Source organism: Leucopleurus acutus (assembly GCF_964270905.1).
Source record: "Leucopleurus acutus genome assembly, chromosome: 6".
In the NCBI taxonomy this organism is placed as follows: Eukaryota; Metazoa; Chordata; class Mammalia; order Artiodactyla; family Delphinidae; genus Leucopleurus; species Leucopleurus acutus.
In genome coordinates, this window is record NC_139149.1 from 79,822,595 (window position 1) to 79,837,515 (window position 14,921).

Here is a 14,921-nt window from a genome sequence, read left to right on the forward strand (position 1 = left end):
AGATGCTTAACTTCACTAATTATTAGAGAAATGCAAATCAAAACTACAATGAGGTACCCCCTCACACCAGTCAGAATGGTCATCATTAAAAAGTCTACAAATAATAAATGCTGGAGAGGGTGTGGAGAAAAGGGAACCCTCCTGCACTGTTGGTGGGAATGTAAATTGGTACAGCCACTATGGAAAACAGTATGGAGGTTCCTCAAAAAACTAAAAAGAGATTTATCATATCATCTAGCATTTCCATTCCTGGGCATTTATCTGGGAAAAAACCCCAGAAGTTCTAATTCAAGAATATACATGCACTCCAATGTTCACAGCAGCACTATTTACAATAGCCAAGACATGGAAGCTACCCAAGTGCCCATCAACACATGACTGGTTTAAGAAGATGTGGTATATATACATATATGCAATGGAATATTACTCGGCCATAAAAAAGAATGAAATAATGCCATCTGCAACAACATGTATGGACCTAGAGATTATCACACTCAGTGAAGTAGGTCAGAAAGAGAAAGAAAAATATCATGATATAACTTATATGTGGAATCTAAAATATGACACAAATGAACCTATCTACAAAACAGAAACAGACTTACAGACACAGAAAACAAACTTACATTTACCAAAGGGGAAAGGGGTGGGGGAGAGAAGAGGGATAAATTAGGACTTTGGGATTAGTAGATACAAACTACTATATATAAAATAGATAAACAACAAGGTCCTACTGTATAGCACAGGGAACTATATTCAATATCCTGTAATAAACCATAATGAAAAAGAATATGAAAAAGATATACAAATACACACATACATATACATATATATAAATGGAATCACTCTGCTATACACCAGAAAGTAACACAACATTGTAAATCAGCTATACTTCAATTTAAAAAATAGGATAAGTCTATTTTACCATTGCTTCTAACATTTAACTATTCTGAAATGATTACTGATTCTTCAGAATAGTTTTAATATTAAATATAGCTTCTCTGAAGTGGAGATGTGTTTAAGAAATTGCTCTACTATGCAGGTTTTACCTAGATGTACAAGATGTCAAAACAAGATGTCAAGAGTCTTTCTTCATGACATGATACATATCAGTTACCGAAGTATGCATGATCTGCCCAATAATTTACAAAGGAAATATACACAATTCTTGAACCTTCCCATTTACTTGTAGATCATAAAGCATTTGAGAGAATAAGGAAGGAGGGAGGATTTGTAAAAAGACTTCCATCGAAGGGAGGTTTCCTTATGCTGTGAGTCTCCCTAAGCCCCCCTCCTCACTCCCAAGTTCAGTAAGAGTTTGATGGGTATCGCCCTATTGTGGGGGAATATAGATTGGTGCCTGACTCATGCCTGAGAAAGCAAAAGTAGACTGTGGCAGCAAGATCCCAGTGGCCTTCACTCCCACAGTCTGTTGGGACAGAAGATGCATGAGATATACACGATAAGGGAGAGAGAGAGCGAAGTTGGGGCCATTTTAAGTCCTCCCCAAGATTCCCTCTGGCAAAGTGAGAGCTCTCCAACAGCAAAATCTACGTGGAATCATCCACCAGCGATCCACGCAGAGTGGAGGGAATGACAACTGGAGAAACAGATTCCATCACTCAAAGTCTCAGGAGTTCCAAGCGGAGAGACCTAACAGGAGTCCCTGTAGAACCCATGGACACGTGCAGGATAGAAAGATGCAGCTGTAAACCTCTGCCAGCTCCAGGGGCTGGACCCAGATGGTCTTATCTGAACTGTATGTATGTTCGGTGGCAGACTGCTAGCTTAGAGGATGAGTATGAATTTGTCAGGCAGGACAGTGGTGGCTTAGCAGAGCACTCAAGAGAGGGTAAACAGCATGTGCAAAGGCATGGGACCTTCAGAGACTAGTGAGGTCTGTGTGACAGGGAGATGCAGGGAGCTGGTGGTACAGATGCAACTGGGTCTAATGCCAAAGCTCTTGCAGATCAGGCCAAGAAATTTGAATTTTTTTCCTGTGGGCAAAAGGAGCCCGGTGGTTTTTTAAGTCTGGAAATTATACGATTAGATTTCTTCTTACAACACAGGTAGCATTACAATGGGGAATTCTTTATAATGAATTTCAGTAGGGACTCTTGGTGACAGGTGAGCTGCTGCAATAAGACACGCAAGAGAAGACTGAAGATGGCTGGGAGCAAGGCGTGGCCGTGGGGCTGGACGGGAGCAGCAGGCGTAATAAGACTTACGAAATAGGATTTTGCTGGTTTTGGTAACCGACTGAATCACTGCGTGAGGAAGAGAGAAGCATCGAGGATGACTCTGAAGACTGATGATAATATTCTCTGGGCCTCAGCAGGCTTTTAAAAAATAGTATATCTATCTATCTATCTATCTATCTTTCATTTCAGACTAAGACATTTTTTTCAAAATTGTTAGGTATTTCCATATGTACTTGAAAAGAGATATTCTATAGCAGCTCTAACCAAGAAGACTGCACAAAAAGAACAACGAAAACAACAAAAAGCTATCAGAATTTGAGAGCAGTTTTTGGCCTAAAATAGAAGGAAAATACCCCAAGAACCACAAGGTGAATATTTTGACACTGTTTTAACACTTACAATAAATAAAACATGGAAAAGTCTGCATGGGGTATTAACAGACTCAACCAATACTGGTCCCAGCTTTTTATGATTAGCTACTCACGGATGTTTGCCTTTACAAATATTTATGTATTCAGATTGATCCTACTGAATAAAAGGAAAACATGAGTGAATAAAAGTACTGCTACAAAAAGAGCTTTCCAAATGTGTATCCCAATAAAAAGTTGCAAAATGCTTCTTAGATGAAGGAGGATTTACCAGTTTCTATTTTTAAGTCACACCATCCTTCACAAAGGCAAAGTACTAAAACATCACGTCTAACATATAAAAGTGTACGGAATAAAAATACCACAAAAATACTTGGCAGCAGTGAGTCCAATCAAAAGTGTTTTCGATGGAAAAGTACCTCAACTAGTCTGAGAAGCTGTCGTTCTAAAAATGTGGATAGTGGAAGGAATGCAGGATTTAGAGTCAGAAGACTTGGTTTTGGATCCGCAATTATCACTGCATTATTCTTCAACATTTTCTCTCTATGTGCTAGCCATAAACATGCAATTCACCAGCAAAGGATATAAAATGTCTAACAAAGATATGGGGAAAATGTCATATTTCACTAATAATTAAAGAATTTTGTTTTTTAAATGAAGATTCTAGTCTATTCAATTAGCAAACTGTTTTGTTCTTACAAAAAACTACTGCTGGGTATTAAGGAGAATTGAGAATTGATATGGGATATAAATTGTTTCAACCTCTGTTGGAAGGCAATTTAGCAACACAGCTCTTGGTCTTATGACTCTCCTTAAAGGAAGTATCTTAAAATAGAGAAAAGCCTTAAGTAAAAATTGCTCATTGCAGTATTATCTATAATGAAGGAAAACTAAATGCAAGCTAAATGTCAAACAGTAAGCACAGTTCAATAACTTTATTTACAGTTTGAATTATATTCATAAAGATAGAAAAATGCTCGTATTATATTCACTTGAAAAAAACCTCAGAATTCACAATTTTCTGATTTCAGCATTTAAAATTGAGGAATACGATATAGTAAGCAGTAGAATGGGTACCTTTTTCAATATTTCCTATGTCTTCTAATTTGTATAATTACCACTAATTTTAAAATAGAAGTTTTGGAAATTGCATATCTATTTTTTAAAAGTACTCAAAGCTTTAAAATTATTTTCTAAAACAGTTGTCTAAAATGTAACATCTAAAAGCAAAAATTTTTCATAAAATTCAAGAACAGCATGTGCTTTCTTTTTATATATTAACTGTGTTAATCACAGAAAGGAAATCGATGATATAATTGCCTTTTCTGTACCTTCAGATTATCCGGAAGTTCTGATCGCCCAGCATATCCAGGGTTCATTGTTATAAAGACAGCGCACGTGGGGTCAAGTTTTAGTTCAGTTCCTTCAAACACTAGTAAATCCGCACCTGCATTAATACCTGTGAGTAATCAAGAATGAAGTGACTTAGCAATTCCACATATAAATGGGACTGGTGCCATTCATTACCTCCTATATTTCTACTGTTTTCACACAATGCAGAGATAAACTAGTCCATTACCTCTTTGGAGAGTAAGAATTTGTTGAGCAACCACAGACAGTACTTCCAAATCAATTCTGTTAAACTCATCAAAGCAAGCCCAGGCTCCACAAGATAACAGTCCCTGGGAGAAAAGATCAATGAAATTTTTCAATTTTATCTGATTGAATATTACATTGAAATGTTGTATTTTTACCTCATCTTTTCGCGGATTTAATATCCTATCAAGGAAATTGCTTATTCACCCTTATCTTTAAAGCTTTAAAGATGGCTTATTCTTTTATTACCAATTCATTATTCTGCATGAACAAAGAGTTCAATCAACTGGAAAATTTTCCAATTGATTTTTTTTTTTTTTTTACTTTCTGTGTATATCTTTTGCCATTTAGATGCATATCTATAATTTCATAGCCTTTCTTACTTTTTATTTACAAGCTGATTTTATTTGCTTTTTCCTTATGGACTCCATAGAATGGATTGTAATAATCCTTTAAATAAGATGACTTCTGTTGCCAATGAGACTACTCTCTGGCCTGAGCACCTTAATGACCAACTAACACCGTTTGAGGCACTAGCTTGCAGTTCTAACTCACAGACACCTCATAAGTATGTGCCATTTGGTCATAAGGAAAAACTGTAAAATCAAGCTTGAGTAGTCGAGTCGAAATGTGGACTAACTTTAAAAAATCAATGCAAAAATATTCATTGAATGTACATTCTATAGATTGCATATGTATGTATGTGTGTTTCACTGAGTACCTAGTATATGCCAGGCATGATGTAAGGCACTTTGTATATATCTTTTATGAGAGGAAACTAAGGCTATATCACATAAGATGTTAAGTATCAATAATTAGTACAATGCCATACATCTAATAGTGGCTGACCTTGGATTTGTGTGCAGTTCAATCTACTGAAACACTGGATTAAACATGAATGGCATGCAATCAAAGAGTAGTACATTTTCATTATTTAGAGAAGACTATGACTTAGAAATCTAATACACGATAAAATAAAAGGATTAGAAATCACAGAACAGAATGCTTATGAAGTCACATGTTCAAACGGTTATACAGATTGTGAGGTTCTTAATAGTAAGACCTATGTCTTTTTTATTTTGTTCCCCCATTATTCAGCATGATCCTAACACAAAGTGTCCATATGATCAATACTTATCAATAATCAAATTTAATATTATAAGTATATGAATCTACATCAAAGAATTAAGAATATCATTATATAGATTTGAAAACTTAGCACATACCAGACTTTTCTTTAAACATTTAGGAATATAGTGGCTATTCAAACTACACATAGAATCTTTTAGATTTGCTGTTTATTTCTTTAATCATTACAACAAGGTTGTATATCATGATAGAGGATGATTAAAATAATTACTGGTCACACAAATGTTTTCTTCATATGTTATTCATTATAATATTTTCTTTTATTTTATTCTAATTGTTTCAGCATCACAAATGTAGAGACTTTTTATGCTCCAAATCTATTATAAAATGACTAGGCCGTACTTCAGGGAGGAATAGTTTACTGTATGGGGTAGGGTTGTTATATTCCTTTTTGTTAGTTTGTGTATTTTTTTTTTAATGTTAACGTTTTCTGGAGATACTTTTGAAAAGGATTACAGAATCTTTAAAATGTACTTTGAAAAGTATAGAAAAATAGAAATCAAATAAACAAATAAGTAGAGCCCATAATCCCACACGGATAATTTTGTGTTCAATTCTACCGCCTAATATTTTAAGGAATAACAGGCTGTAGCAACAAAGCACTAAAATGACCAGATGTTCATAGGTTACACCGATGAACTTAGGGACTTTATACTTTTAACTTCCCTTTTTGCAATCTTACAGACTCATAAGAGTGGGAATCTGACTCAGAATAAGAAAAAACAAAAGAAGGATTTCAAGTTCACCAAAATGATTAACAAAAAAACAAAAGAAAGATTTCAGGTTCACCAAAAAGATTAATTAGAATGTGTCTATAGAAGTAAATCATTGAACTTGTTAATGATTAATGAACTTGTTAATATTAACTTGTTAATAACAAGATCTACCGGACAAAGAAGTCTTTAGATACCACAATTTCTACATGATGCAGTGGTTCTCAAACTTCTAGCTGTCCAGTATACTGGAGGGACACCACTCATTCATTTCTATCAGTAATACTGACCCATTATAGCAAGGACTGGAGGCAGAGGTCCTTCTCAAATAAGCTTTTGATATAACCCTACTTCTCTCGAGAATTACTGAGATAATACTTTAAGTTTAACTTTGCTTAAACCACAGTAAATCTTTTACTTGCATCAAATTATGTTTCATTATGAACAGCCTTTCTGAGAAGTTATCATATCGCAAATGACGAGTCAACTCAAACCTTAAAGAATTTTCCTAAAGCCAGATAATCCAACCCATCAGAACAGTTGAAAACAACACATTGTTTGGCTACAGCTTTGGCTAAATCTTTTGTAGTTTCAGTCTTTCCAGTTCCAGCTGGCCCCTCAGGTGCTCCTCCAAGGTGCAGATGAAGGGCTCCAAATAAGGTTCTGAAATATAATAAACAATCTTTGTTGAATAATGTGATTTTTATATACGTTCTGAAAAGAAGAAAATTTAAGCTGAGAGCCAAATTTTCCACTTCCCCATCAATAACTCCTTCCTTCCTACTAGTCTATGAAAATCTTTGGGCATTACTTTTGTCTGTTATTATGTTTTACTTCTGAATAGCTGTATATATGACAAAAGCAGAACAAATTCACTTTTGAAATTCAGTGCTGACTTCTGGTCAATACAGAGAATTCAGCGGACCCTGAGTCACCCAATCCCCCTACTGCAAGCATATGGAAATGCTACATAAAAGAAAAATATAACAACTTTTGAAATATATAGCCATTTTTGATTGAATGAAAAGGAAATTATCAATGAAGAGGGAATGCATAGCTGGAAAAGTAATTAGGTGCTAGAGCTGTAGAGGTGCACATTGGTTTGGAATTTGCATATAAACACAAGTGTATTTATACCCACATAGAAAATAAATCCTTAGAACTGAGCAAGCTGAGGAGCTGGAATGGATTCACTATTTAAAGCTAGAAGACTTGAAAGTCTGCCTTGTGTGTAAATGGGAACTAAAATTACTCCAGCAACCTACTCAAGAGACAAAGAAGAGTCAACTAAGGAAGAGACAGGAAGCTTACCCTTCATACAGTGCCCAACGAGAAACCTACATTTCACGGAGGGTGGGATCCAGTTCCCATTACTGATGGGCCATGAACCCAAAATGAGAAATTAACATTAAAATTTTGTTCTGAAAACCCTAGAGCCCTCCACAGAGATAAATGTAAAACTGCTCCACATGGACACCTCCACAGCTGAGAAAATGTAAGACTACACGGGGAAACAACCCCTACTAAATTTAGCTCACAGCTAAAACTGGAACGAGAGATTAGAATTAAGAATCAGACTTGCAGTGACAAAGGCAGTTGGACAATCGTCTGGGAGGGTTACTGCACATATGGCACTCTGCCTTCTTTGGTATCCTAGCAATTTTTTTAAAATAAGATTTTAAATAAAAAGCAATATACCTCGGGCTTCCCTGGTGGCGCAGTGGTTGAGAGTCCACCTGCCAATGCAGGGGACACGGGTTCGTGCCCCGGTCCAGGAAGATCCCACATGCTGCAGAGCGGCTAGGCCCGTGAGCCATGGCCGCTGAGCCTGCACGTCCGGAGCCTGTGCTCCGCAACGGGAGAGGCCACAACAGTGAGAGGCCCACATACCTCCAAAAAAAAAAAAAAAAAGAAAAAAAAAAAGCAATACACATCATAAAATTGTGGGGAAAAACAGAAGCCAATTTCATAAGAGAGGCAACATGGAATCTAGCAATGAAAAATACAATCACTGAACTTTTGAAAACTCAGTAAACAGAATAAATAGCAGAGAAAACCTAAAGAAACAGAATTATGCACTAGAAGATAAATATGAAGAAATCACCCAGGGAGAGAGGTCAACTATAAGAAAAGACATAGAAGAAAGAAGGAAGAGAATGGGGAAAAGGCAAAATTCAAAAAACAATGGCTAAGAATTTGCCAGAATTAAAGATATTAATTGAAAAAGTCCCAAGTAGGATAAATAAAAACTCATCCACATCTAGTAACATCCAGTGAACATCAACAATAAAGAGAAAACCTTAGAAACTACAATGGAGAAAATTACCTATAAAGGAATAATAATTAGAATAACAGAATACTCAGCAGGAGCGATGAATGCCAGTAGAATATCTTTGGAGAGCTGAGGGAAAATTACTGTTCATCTACAGTTTTATACCTAGCTAATCTATCATTTAATAATCTAGTGAAGACTAAAAGGAAAAAAAAAGAGAAGAAGAAGAAAAGAAAGAGGCAATTTTAGATAAATACTGGTATAGCTCACTACTTGCAGAGCCTCACTTGAACAATTACTAAAAGTTATTGCCTAGTAAGGAGAAAAATTAAACCAGAAATCAGACAAAGAAAGAAGCAATGGCAAGTAAAGACACTGATAAAAGTTTTGGTAAACCTACATAAATATTAGTTGTAAAATAATGTGTAACGGTATATAAACACAGATTGTTCTGTGTTAGAATTTTGACTAAAACCCCAAGCTGAGAGCTTTAAAATATTTAAAGTCAAGAGAATGCCTGCAGCTTCTCCTGATGGCAGAGTAGGAGAAAACAGGGATGGTAAGAAAGATCCACTCTTACTGATGGCAAAACAAATGTGTGTATCATCTGGCCAGATTTAGATCCCACTGGAAGGGAACCAGATTTGAGTCAAGCTGAATGGGACCCTGTGCAGGAGGCCCATGTAGAATCAGAGGAGACCCCAGGAAGAGGGTCAGTGTGTGGTGGACCTCAGCAGAGGCTGAAGCAAAAGTCACCAGCAGCCAGCCAGAGAAGGCATTTTCCGCAGGTGGGAGAAGCAGGTGACTGCAGATTCCCAAAGAACCCAAATAAACATCCCCTGGGAGATCTGGTACATCTAGACTTGTGCCATCAAGGAAGGCACTAAACAGCCAGGAGATAGTTGTCACCCAAGACACCTGTCACCTATAAACCTACCTCTCCCTTTCCTTCTCCTCTCCTCCATCAACCCCCAACACTAGAGGAGCTAAAAGATGAGCTATTGAGGGATGAATGCAAAGGACAGGGACAAAAATGACAAAAGACTGACCACATTTACCTTCCCAAATGCAGGCCATGAGCTTGAGTCAAGCTCAAGCTGGAAGGGAAGGGATGTTTTAAACTGGTTGAAAAATAGTAACTTTCATTTTAGACCTAAATGGACTTTTAGTACCTGAAAATAATAACACTATTCATTAACATATTAAAGTTGCCAGAAAGAGTAGGAATCTACCTTAGATTTCATCCAGAAATGGGGAAAATATTTGATAGAGCAAGTTTAAAAGAATGGTGATAAAAAAGAACAAAATTGCTTTCTGCTCGCATCCTGAGACTGGTTTCGTCAATAAACTACTTACAGTTGAGAAAATGAAAAAAACAAAGTTTAATTTAGTATTTGACAATAATTTGGAGTATGGGAGATGGGACCTTGGCGTTAAACATAAAGGTCTTTTATTATTCAGAAGGACAATAAAAAACAATGTACATGTAAATACCTATGAGATACCTGATGGAGATATCCAGCAGGCATGTGTGTGGAGAAACTTAACAGGAGAGAGACCTTGGCTGGCGGTACAGGTTTGGGGATCTTCAGAATGTAGGCTGTTAAAGCCTAAGAATGGATGAGGACATTCAGGAAACCATGACGCAGGAAACAAAACAATACATGAAGACAGAATTCTAGAAAATTCCTTGGAGAAGGAAGAAGGATGTCTCAAATGATCCAAAAGGAAGAGTCAGAAGTTTCAAGAAAGGAGAAATGAACAAAGTAAAAAAATAACAGGAACGCCTGATAATACTTCGAGCTCTAGAGCTGAGAGGAAGACGCCAGCAGAGAATGAAATTGAAGGTCATGTTGAGACAAGAATTAAGGGTCTAGGCAAAGATAACAGAGGATACATTTGGTGCTTAAAAAATTGAGTAATTTAGGAGTGAGTGAAAGTTGTTCCAATTAGATCTTTAAATTAATGAGTTTACCTGTAACACCTGTCAGTGAGTGGAGTAATAACCAGCCTAAGAGAATTACCCAGATATTCATATCCATATCGTAAACCAGCATTAATCATCTTTGTTTCTAAATGATTGTCCTAGTACAAATCAGATAAAATGAAGTTAGCTTAAATAATAAAAATTTAAATAATATGAAACCTCAAGTTCTTAAATAATAGCCATGTTGTAAACAACAACTTTAAATTTCACTTTTCAGGCATCATTTAATTCAGTAGAAGAATTCAATATCTAATTTCCTTGGATAAGTAATTGAAGTCACTGGCTTCAATTTTCCCCGTAGAACAACTTTGGAAAGTGTATTTATTCTTTACCTCTCTTATATTTTCTTTTTTTAAACTTGCTAACACTATTTTATTAAGGTATAATTGACATACAACATTATATGAGTTTTAGGATACAACATAATGATTCCATATTTATATTTATTGCAAAATGATCACCATAATAAGTCAACATCCCTCACCATACAGTTAGAATTTTTTTCTTGTGAGGAGAACTTTTAAGACCTACTTTTCGCAACTTTCAAGCATGCAATACAGTATTATTAACTACAGTTGCCATGCTGTATATTACATCCCCATGAATTACTTATTTTATGACTGGAAGTTTTGACCTTTTGACTCCTTTCACCCATTTCTCTCACCTTCCCTACCCTCACCCCCAGGCAACCCCCAATCTGTTCTCTGTATCTCTCAGCTTTTTTATTTTTATTTTATTTTGTTTTTTAGATTCCACATATAAGTGAGATCACATGGTATTTGTCTTTCTCTGACTTATTTCACTTAGTATAATGCCTTCAAGGTCCATTCATGCTGCTGTAAATGTCAATATTTTTTATGGCTGAGTAGTATTCTATTACATATCTATATCTATATCTATATATATATATCTCACATCTTCTTTAACCATTCATCCATCAATGAACATTTAGTTTGTTTCCATATCTTGGCTGTTGTAAAAAATAATGCAATTAACATGGGTGTGCATATATCTTTTTGAGTTAAGTGTTTCTGTTTTCTTCAGATAAATACCCAGAAGAGGAATTGCTGGATCATACGGTAGTTCTATTTTTAAAGTTTTTTTTGAGGAGTCTCCATACTGTTTTCCATGGTGGCTGCACCAATTTACATTCCCACCAAAAGTACATGAGGGTTCCCTTTTTTCCAAATCCTTGCCAAGATGTGTTACCTCTTGTCTTTTTGAGAACAGCCATTCTACCAGGTGTGAGATGATATCCCATTGTGGTTTTGATTTGCATTTTCCTGACAATTAGTGATGTGGAGCATCTTTTCATGTGCCTGTTGGCCATCTGTATGTCTTCTTTAGAAAACTATCTATTCAGATCCTCTGCCCATTTTTTATTTATTTATTTAAGTGTCCAAGAGGTGCTTTATTTAACATCTTTATTGGAGTATAATTGCTTTACAATGGTGTGTTAGTTTCTGCTTTATAACAAAGTGAATCAGCTATAATATACATATACCCCCATATCCCCTCCCTCTTATGTCTCCCTCCCACCCTCCCTATCCCAACCCTCTAGGTGGTCACAAAGCACGGAGCTGATCTCCCTGGGCTACGCGGCTGCTTCTGCCCATTTTTTAATCAGATTTTTTTTGCTATTGAGTTGCATCTGTTCCTTATCTATTTTGGATTTAACCTCTTATCAGATATATAGTTTGCAAATATTTTCTCCTATTCAGTAGGTTGCCTTCTCAATTTGTTGATGCATTACTTTGATGTGCAGAAGCTTGATACAGTCCCACTTGTTTATTTTTGCTTTTGCTGCCTTTGCTTTTGGTGTCAAATTCAAAAAATCACCAAGACCAATGTAAAGGAGCTTACCACCTATGTTTTCTTGGAATTTTATGGTTTCAAGTCTTACATTCAAGTCTTTAATCCATTTTGGGTTAATTTGGGGGTATGATGTAAGATAGTGATACAATTTCATTCTTTTGCATGTGGCTGTCCAGTTTTCCCAACACCATTTATTAAATGTCCTTTCCCCATTTATATTCTTGGCTCCTTTGTTGTAAAGTAATTGACCATATATGTGTATGTTTATTTCTGGACTCTTTATTCTTTTCCAATGATCTATGTGTCTCTTTTCATGCCAATACCATACTGGTTTGATTACTTTAGCTCTGGTAGTATAATCTGAAATCAGGGAGTGTGATGCCTCCAGCTTTGTTCTTCTTTCTCAAGACTGCTTTGGCTATTTGGGGTCTTTTTTGTTTCCATAAAAAAATATTAGGATTGTTTGTTCTATTGTTGTGAAAAATGTCATTGGAATTTTGATAGAAATTGCATTAAGTCTGTAGATTGCTTTGGGTAGTATGGACATTTTAACAATGTTGATTCTTCCAATCCGTGAACACAGATCTTTTCATTTATTTGTGTCTTCTTCAATTTCTTTCATCAGTGTCTTATAGTTTTCAGTTTATAAGTCTTTCACCTTCTTGGGTAAATTTATTCCTAAGTTATTTTATTCTTTTTGAGCAATTGTAAATTGGATTGTTTTCTTACTCTTTTTGATAGTTCATTATTCTCCTATATTTTCAATCATTTGTTCAACTTGTTTTCACTGTAGAGGGAGTATTATCATCATCACCATTTTACAGATAAGGAAGCGGGTGCCTGAAGAGAGTAGGTAACTTGCCCAAGTCACACAACTGGTAAGGGGAGGATGTAGCATTTGAAACAATCAGTCTACAGTCTGAGCTCCTAACCACTGTACTCACGGCCTCATATGGTTTTCCAGGGTTCTGGTTCTTGTAACTCTTCTCTTCCCACTCCATACCTCCCAAAGCCTTTCACAAAAGTGAATATGATAACTTCTGAGTCTCTATCTCCAATGCTCAGCTCTCTCTTCCCATTCTCAGCAGGCCCAGTCTTGTTCACTGTACTGTTCCTGCTCCTCCTGCCTTCCTGATGGTGACTGACATCACCAACTACATAGATCCCCTGATAAAAACCTTCCTCCAGATCATGTTTCTGGTTAGTTCAATTGATCAACAAGAGGAAAGTTTAATGACTAAATCATACTAAAACAGTCTGATTTGTACACTCTTTAGATGCATCAGGAATCTAAGAACACAATTATAAACTGATTAGTTTCAACATTTTACAGATTCAGCAAGCATAATGACTAATTTCAAATGAGTAATTTTTTATAATTACTCATAGTTTGTGTGCATCTATATATGTATTTCTATGTAACTATACATTTGGATACAGATATAAACATAGTTTTCAAACACTTGACATATAGTTTTTGGCTGCCTTAATCTTCAATCTGGAGAATGCTTTTTAGGTATAGTCAGCCATCAGCTAAAATCCTAAAATCCTATATTACTGATACTATTTCTCATGTGAGCTAGCAAGCACAAATTATATACCTGTGAGCTGAAATTGCTGAGTAATAACATTCAGTGATATTACTTACTTGCCAATAGTACCTAAGCTGACTTAACCATTCAAAGTCAGAGTCATCACTAACTTTCTTTTTAACAAGTGTTGTGAGAACATCTCTAGCATGGACATCCAGCACCACGAGGGCTCCCAGAGTAACACGATTCTGCTTGGACAATTTGCCACGAACCAAGGTGACAATATCATCAATTTGTTTGTTACATTTTTCCAAGTATTGCTCAAGAGACTGAAAGAAAATAAGATATAATTACTCAGTGTGATCAGAATCCTTTTGAACAAAAAATTTTTGACCTAGCATGTATACAGAGTATTTTCTACATTTTTATTATAACTTTCCATATGACATAACTTAAAAATAATCAAAAACAATTTTTTTACTACAAAGGTATTAGGTGAACAAGCTCAATCAGGCCAGACATAGTTGACATACATGGTTTGCGCCTACCCAACATCCCCTCCTTTCCATTTCTGCTCTTGTATGCTCTTGTGGTTTTGTGAGCTGTCAATCATATTGCCCCATCTCCAAGGCAATATGAAGGAGGGCATGTGTGACCCAACCAGAGCCAATCACACTTCTTTCCAGGGACTGCTATACAGATGGGAAGAAAAGTGCTTTTCACTAGGCTTGGGAGACTCTCAGAATGCCAATCCGAAGCTACTGAAAGCCTTCACCCCACTGCAGAAAAAAGCCTGACAGAGACCAGTAGAGATGAAAAATAGACAACAAAAGAGAAACTGCAGCAGTGATGAAGCCCTGAGATCCTGATTCCAAATGCTCTACCTTAGATCTCATGAATCCATCTAGCACTCCTGTGTGAGCTTCTGAGTAGGATTTGTGCCACTTGAAATGTAAAGATCCTAAAACACAAAACAGCTAACATTTTAGTTTACGGTGAGCTAAGGCCAGTTCTAAGGATCAGGCTCTTTTGGGAGGGGTCTCTTTTCCGGTGGGTAAATCTGATCAGTATGTGAAAAAGAGAAGAGGGTTTAGGAAAATCAAATTAAAATCAATGAAAACTGCTGTGCCTAAGGGAAGTGTAAATATGCTGCAGCAGGCTGATGTGGTCACTTTTCCCCACTCTAATAATATTTAATAAGCATTGGGCACCAATGAGTTTATTTCACTCCTTTAGGACCAGGTTAAGTGGTAGCAATGAAACTAAAAATGAGGATTTCCAAGGATGAGAA

The 14,921-nt window shown here is 36.2% G+C and overlaps 1 protein-coding gene across 1 annotated transcript in view; it reads right to left on the reverse strand.

The window, feature by feature from the left end:
- The window catches only part of DNAH7 (dynein axonemal heavy chain 7), a gene marked incomplete at its 3' end in the record, with an annotated part of 233,361 nt that overhangs the window by 142,862 nt on the left and 75,578 nt on the right, over positions 1-14,921 (reverse strand). The window contains exons 22-26 of the mRNA XM_082841795.1: positions 13,747-13,959; positions 10,272-10,381; positions 6,519-6,687; positions 4,146-4,248; positions 3,898-4,025 (exon numbers count right to left, since the gene is read on the reverse strand). Coding sequence (XP_082697921.1) covers positions 3,898-4,025; positions 4,146-4,248; positions 6,519-6,687; positions 10,272-10,381; positions 13,747-13,959 — 723 coding nt within the window. The remainder of the gene's footprint in view (positions 1-3,897; positions 4,026-4,145; positions 4,249-6,518; positions 6,688-10,271; positions 10,382-13,746; positions 13,960-14,921) is intronic.